This window comes from Saprolegnia diclina (genome assembly GCF_000281045.1).
Source record: "Saprolegnia diclina VS20 unplaced genomic scaffold supercont1.47, whole genome shotgun sequence".
Taxonomy (NCBI): Eukaryota; Oomycota; class Saprolegniomycetes; order Saprolegniales; family Saprolegniaceae; genus Saprolegnia; species Saprolegnia diclina.
Window position 1 is genome coordinate 8,664 of NW_008246114.1, and position 1,113 is coordinate 9,776.

At 59.5% G+C, this 1,113-nt stretch overlaps 1 protein-coding gene across 1 annotated transcript; it reads left to right on the forward strand.

Moving 5' to 3' along the window:
* Window positions 1–119: 119 nt before the first annotated feature.
* SDRG_12132 (hypothetical protein) lies at window positions 120–1,101 on the forward strand (the record flags this gene model as incomplete). The annotated part of the gene is made up of 2 exons (XM_008618192.1): window positions 120–197; window positions 246–1,101. Exons 1-2 carry the CDS (start codon window positions 127–129, stop codon window positions 1,099–1,101), a joined length of 927 nt encoding a protein of 308 aa, XP_008616414.1. The 5' UTR covers window positions 120–126.
* Between the last annotated feature and the right edge of the window lie 12 nt (window positions 1,102–1,113).

A 1,113-nucleotide genomic window follows, 5' to 3' on the forward strand; every position in this document is an offset into this window, starting at 1 on the left:
CCTGACGCAGCCCCGCCACCACCCGGCCCACAGCTCCGCGATCTCGACGTACAGCGCTCGGCGCGCGTCTTCCTCAATACCCGAGACGCTGTCCGAGTGCTCTGGGATCAGTACTGGGACTTTCGCATGTCGCCGATTTGCACCATTATGTGCATTGCCATGTCGCTCTGGGGCTGTGTCCTCATCGTGCATCTCTGGTACATATGTGGTCATCTTTGTTTACATTTCGAAACACTGTGGTCTAGGCTTGTGGTGGCTCCTCTCACGTCGTGTCCAGACGCGTGTCTCGAGGTCATCACGCCCTTCTTCACAGCATCGGGGGGATGTCACTGTGTGTATTACCATCTGCGCTGCACCGACAACGACACTACCAGTCATTTGGAGGCCCGCCTGACGCCCACCCTTCTTGGCCGTGACCTGCACTATGTGGGGCTCTCCCACTGCGACTACCTCGTTGACGGATTAAACGCGTCGATTCTCCAACCGTTTGACCATTTGGCCGGCTTTGGCATTGCGTTTTCACCCCTCACGTCGTTTAACGTCTCGGCGAGCGTTTTACCCAAGTCGCTCTTGTACCTCGAGCTCCGCTACACGTCGCTGCGGTCGATCCCCGAGCTTGCAGCGACGCTCAACGAGTCGAACGTCATTTCGCTGGTCCTGGATGGCAACGCGATTTCCATTGTTCCGGAATCGGTCCGTACAACGTGGCGCAAGCTACTGTGGCTCTCGGTGGCCGAAGCCAACTTGAGTTATATTCCGCTCAGTGTCGCGACCTTGCCGTTGCTAGAGTACTTGGACGTCCACGGCAATGCCATCACCGACGTGCCCGTGCAGCTGCTGGGCGCGCGGCAGCTGCTTAGCGTGAGCTTGGCGACCAACAGAATTCGCCAAGTCCCGTCGCTCTTTCTGCAGTCGCCGCCGTCGTGGCTACTGGACGTGAGCTGCAACCCGCTCGTGTCGCCTGCCTCGTTACCTCCGTGGATCCTTGCAGCGCCGTGCATCGACGGCTGTGCCCCGATGCTTGTTGGCAACGGCGTCTGCAACCGCCCGTGCAACACGTCACAGGCGCACTGGGACGGCGGCGACTGCGCATTTTCGTAGGCTCCTATGCAT